Source organism: Ipomoea triloba, chromosome 13, assembly GCF_003576645.1.
Source record: "Ipomoea triloba cultivar NCNSP0323 chromosome 13, ASM357664v1".
Taxonomy (NCBI): domain Eukaryota; kingdom Viridiplantae; phylum Streptophyta; class Magnoliopsida; order Solanales; family Convolvulaceae; genus Ipomoea; species Ipomoea triloba.
The window spans coordinates 19,873,376-19,876,106 of NC_044928.1; the positions used below are offsets into that span (position 1 = coordinate 19,873,376).

Genomic DNA, 2,731 nt, shown 5'->3' on the forward strand with positions numbered 1-2,731 from the left:
TCTAAGACCTTTCTTATAGAAATCAATGCAAGTTAAGAATAATAAATAAATAACAAAATATTTCGTTAGTAAAATTAATACTAACAGAGTTCCGGCATATTTAAAGGAAAAATATATATAAATAGAGGGTAAAGTAAAAAAATTAATAAAAAATATTAAAATCAAAATAATTTGAATCATTCATTTTAACTAACATTTTTTAGTTTCTTTAAGAAAACTAATTTTATTGACTAACATTTTTTAGTTTCCTTACTATTGACTTTTATTAGATTCGTAGATAGGTAAATAGATACATGAATTAAGTGCTTACAATTATATCCAAATAGAAGATCAACTGAACACCATTCACTTAGCTTAGCTTATTATTATTAAGCAAACGAAATACACAGCATATCACACATTTTGCAGTTAATTGATAAGATGTTAGCAAATACAAAAGCAGTTATAATAAGTGAGGAATCTATAACGCTCCGACCATCTCTACTCGGCAGTCGTCGTCGGCGGTATCGTCTTCCTCCGCTTGCCACAAGAAGTGCGCGTAAGATCCCAACACCGTACTGTAGTCATCAATATAATTTTAATTTGAGTCTCCAAGATCAGAGTATATAGTTTCAATTTTAAATCACATATTAATATTGAGTGCACATAAGCGCAATCTATATATTGCAGTGTATAAACTTACCAGTCGTCGGGAGAAGCATGAACAGCTTGATCGAAGTAAGATTTGGCTCTGTTCTCGTCGCGTTCAGTTTCCCATATCAATTTCCCGTACAGGGATAGAACTTCTCCGTCTCCGGGGCTTGCCAGGATCGCTCTTCCGTAGTATTCTTCCGCTTTTACGGTATCTCCTTCCACCTTATTGCATCAAATCAAAAGTTTAAGCGAAAATCATTGTATTTTAATAAAAAAAAAAAGCGGAAATCATTGCTTATACAAAATTCATATTTCTGATCGGTGAATTAGTCATTGATCGTGAAGTAATAATGATGAATTCGAAATATAATGTACCTCGTGCAAGTACTTAGCATAGTTTCTTAGGAGGACAGAGTTAGTAGGGTTTGACTTGATCACTTCCTGATAATACGCTCCGATTTTGCTCGGATCTGCGTTACTGCCGTCTCGGCCGCCGCCGCCGCCGGTGAACTTCCGGTTATTACCAATTCCGCCGCCAGGAAATCCAACGTCCTCCACCGAAATCTCATTCTCCTGCCAGTCTCCGAAGCAGTTGTTCAGATCATCCGAAAAACTGAAGGATCCAATACGAGTGAGCACAAACGTTTCGTCGTTGTCGTAACTGGCACACTCTTCTTCAGGAATTCTCTCCGGAAAAGACAACGACTTCTCAGCTCCGGCAACGGCTTTGATCTTCGATCGGATGACGTCAGACTCAGAGGACGTCCTACGTATGCCCCGGCGGTTGGGCTCGAAATGCACAGAAAGTCTCGGCGACGAAGCGCTTTTCTTCACTCCGGTGAGAGATTCCCGAGGCGAAGCCGAGATCCGAGGAGAATCGGGAATGAACGAGCTCCGGGCCAGGACTGAACCGGAACCGGTTCGTAACAAAACAGTCTTCATAGCTATCGAGTTGAGTGAAGATCAGAGAAAGCAAGGAGATTTTCACTTTTCGGAGTGGAGAAAACTGAAAAGCTTGAGCTGGTGATAATCTATAATATACATAATAACTGACGGCGTCTAAGTGGCGTTAGATGACGGCGTTGACTCGGCAGATGGGGATCTGAGCGACACGTGGATGATTGCACGTGAGCGAGGAGCACATGTTACGTGAGCGGTTGCATCGCGGGTGAGGCTAACTTTTTGGAATTTGGAGCGTAGATGGGACGTTCCTCCACGTGGTGCAAAGTATGCGTGATTTGCGACACGTAGGCACAGATCCGGACAAACTAGTTTCTGCTGTACGGATATGAACTCGATTTTTTTAGTTTTATTTGCCCACTGATTAGTGATTGGATATGGACGCCATTTTTTTGGTTTTATTTGCCCACTGATTAGCGTTTAGAGGCTCACCTCACTGCCTGTGGATGTCGCGAGCCGTAGATTGTCCTTCCCATGGTTTTGGCAATTCGGCGAGGTGAGTAAGGGTCCGTTTCAAAAACAGTAAAATAACTTTTGAAAAATGAGTTATTTTTTAAAAAATAGTTTTATTTCTAATGTTTGGATGTATTATAAAAAATTGTTTTTGTGTGTTTGGTTCATTTTCTGAAAAATGAGCAGGAAAATGAACAGAATTGTATGCTTCAACATTTTAATTGTTATATACCCAAAAAAAATATTTTTATTGTTTTGTTTAAAATATAACAACTTTTATTTCAAATTTCATGCAATATGAATTTGGGTTGTATTCCATCATAATGTCTTTGTTCTCAATAATCTATCTTCCTAATAATATAACTATTGTCACATTATGAAAACTTGAAACCACAATTATATGTTAAAAACAACCGAAAGAAAATAACAAAAAATCTTCAAATTACAACATAATTTTAACATCAAATTACAACATAATAACAAAAAAGTCTTCAAACAAGTATTCATACAACATTACTAACTACAAAGACATACATAAAAAGTCTTAAAAATTACAATCTACATTATAGTCTTACCATCCAACATAAGCAAGTTTAAGTATCCAACATAGCCAATTACAAAGACATACATAATTTAATTGCAAATAAGAAATAAATTTCTCAATCCATTTCATATTCAAACTTGC

The 2,731-nt window shown here is 37.1% G+C and overlaps 1 protein-coding gene across 1 annotated transcript; it reads right to left on the reverse strand.

The window, feature by feature from the left end:
* Positions 1 to 323: 323 nt before the first annotated feature.
* LOC116002530 lies at positions 324 to 1,645 on the reverse strand. Its single transcript, XM_031242695.1, has 3 exons — positions 1,009 to 1,645; positions 683 to 855; positions 324 to 557 (listed from the first exon to the last, which is right to left on the reverse strand). The coding sequence occupies exons 1-3, from the start codon at positions 1,573 to 1,575 to the stop codon at positions 461 to 463; spliced, it is 837 nt and encodes a 278-aa protein (XP_031098555.1). The 5' UTR covers positions 1,576 to 1,645; the 3' UTR covers positions 324 to 460.
* Between the last annotated feature and the right edge of the window lie 1,086 nt (positions 1,646 to 2,731).

What these genes read in the sequence shown, in the direction of transcription:
- LOC116002530 (XM_031242695.1), bottom strand. Translation starts at nt 1,575, where the DNA reads ATGAAGACTGTTTTGTTACGAACCGGTTCCGGTTCAGTCCTGGCCCGG. An exon ending in ATGCTAAGTACTTGCACGAG is followed by an intron (nt 856 to 1,008) that starts GTACATTATATT and finishes TGATGCAATAAG; the next exon opens with GTGGAAGGAGATACCGTAAA. An exon ending in CATGCTTCTCCCGACGACTG is followed by an intron (nt 558 to 682) that starts GTAAGTTTATAC and finishes TGATGACTACAG; the next exon opens with TACGGTGTTGGGATCTTACG.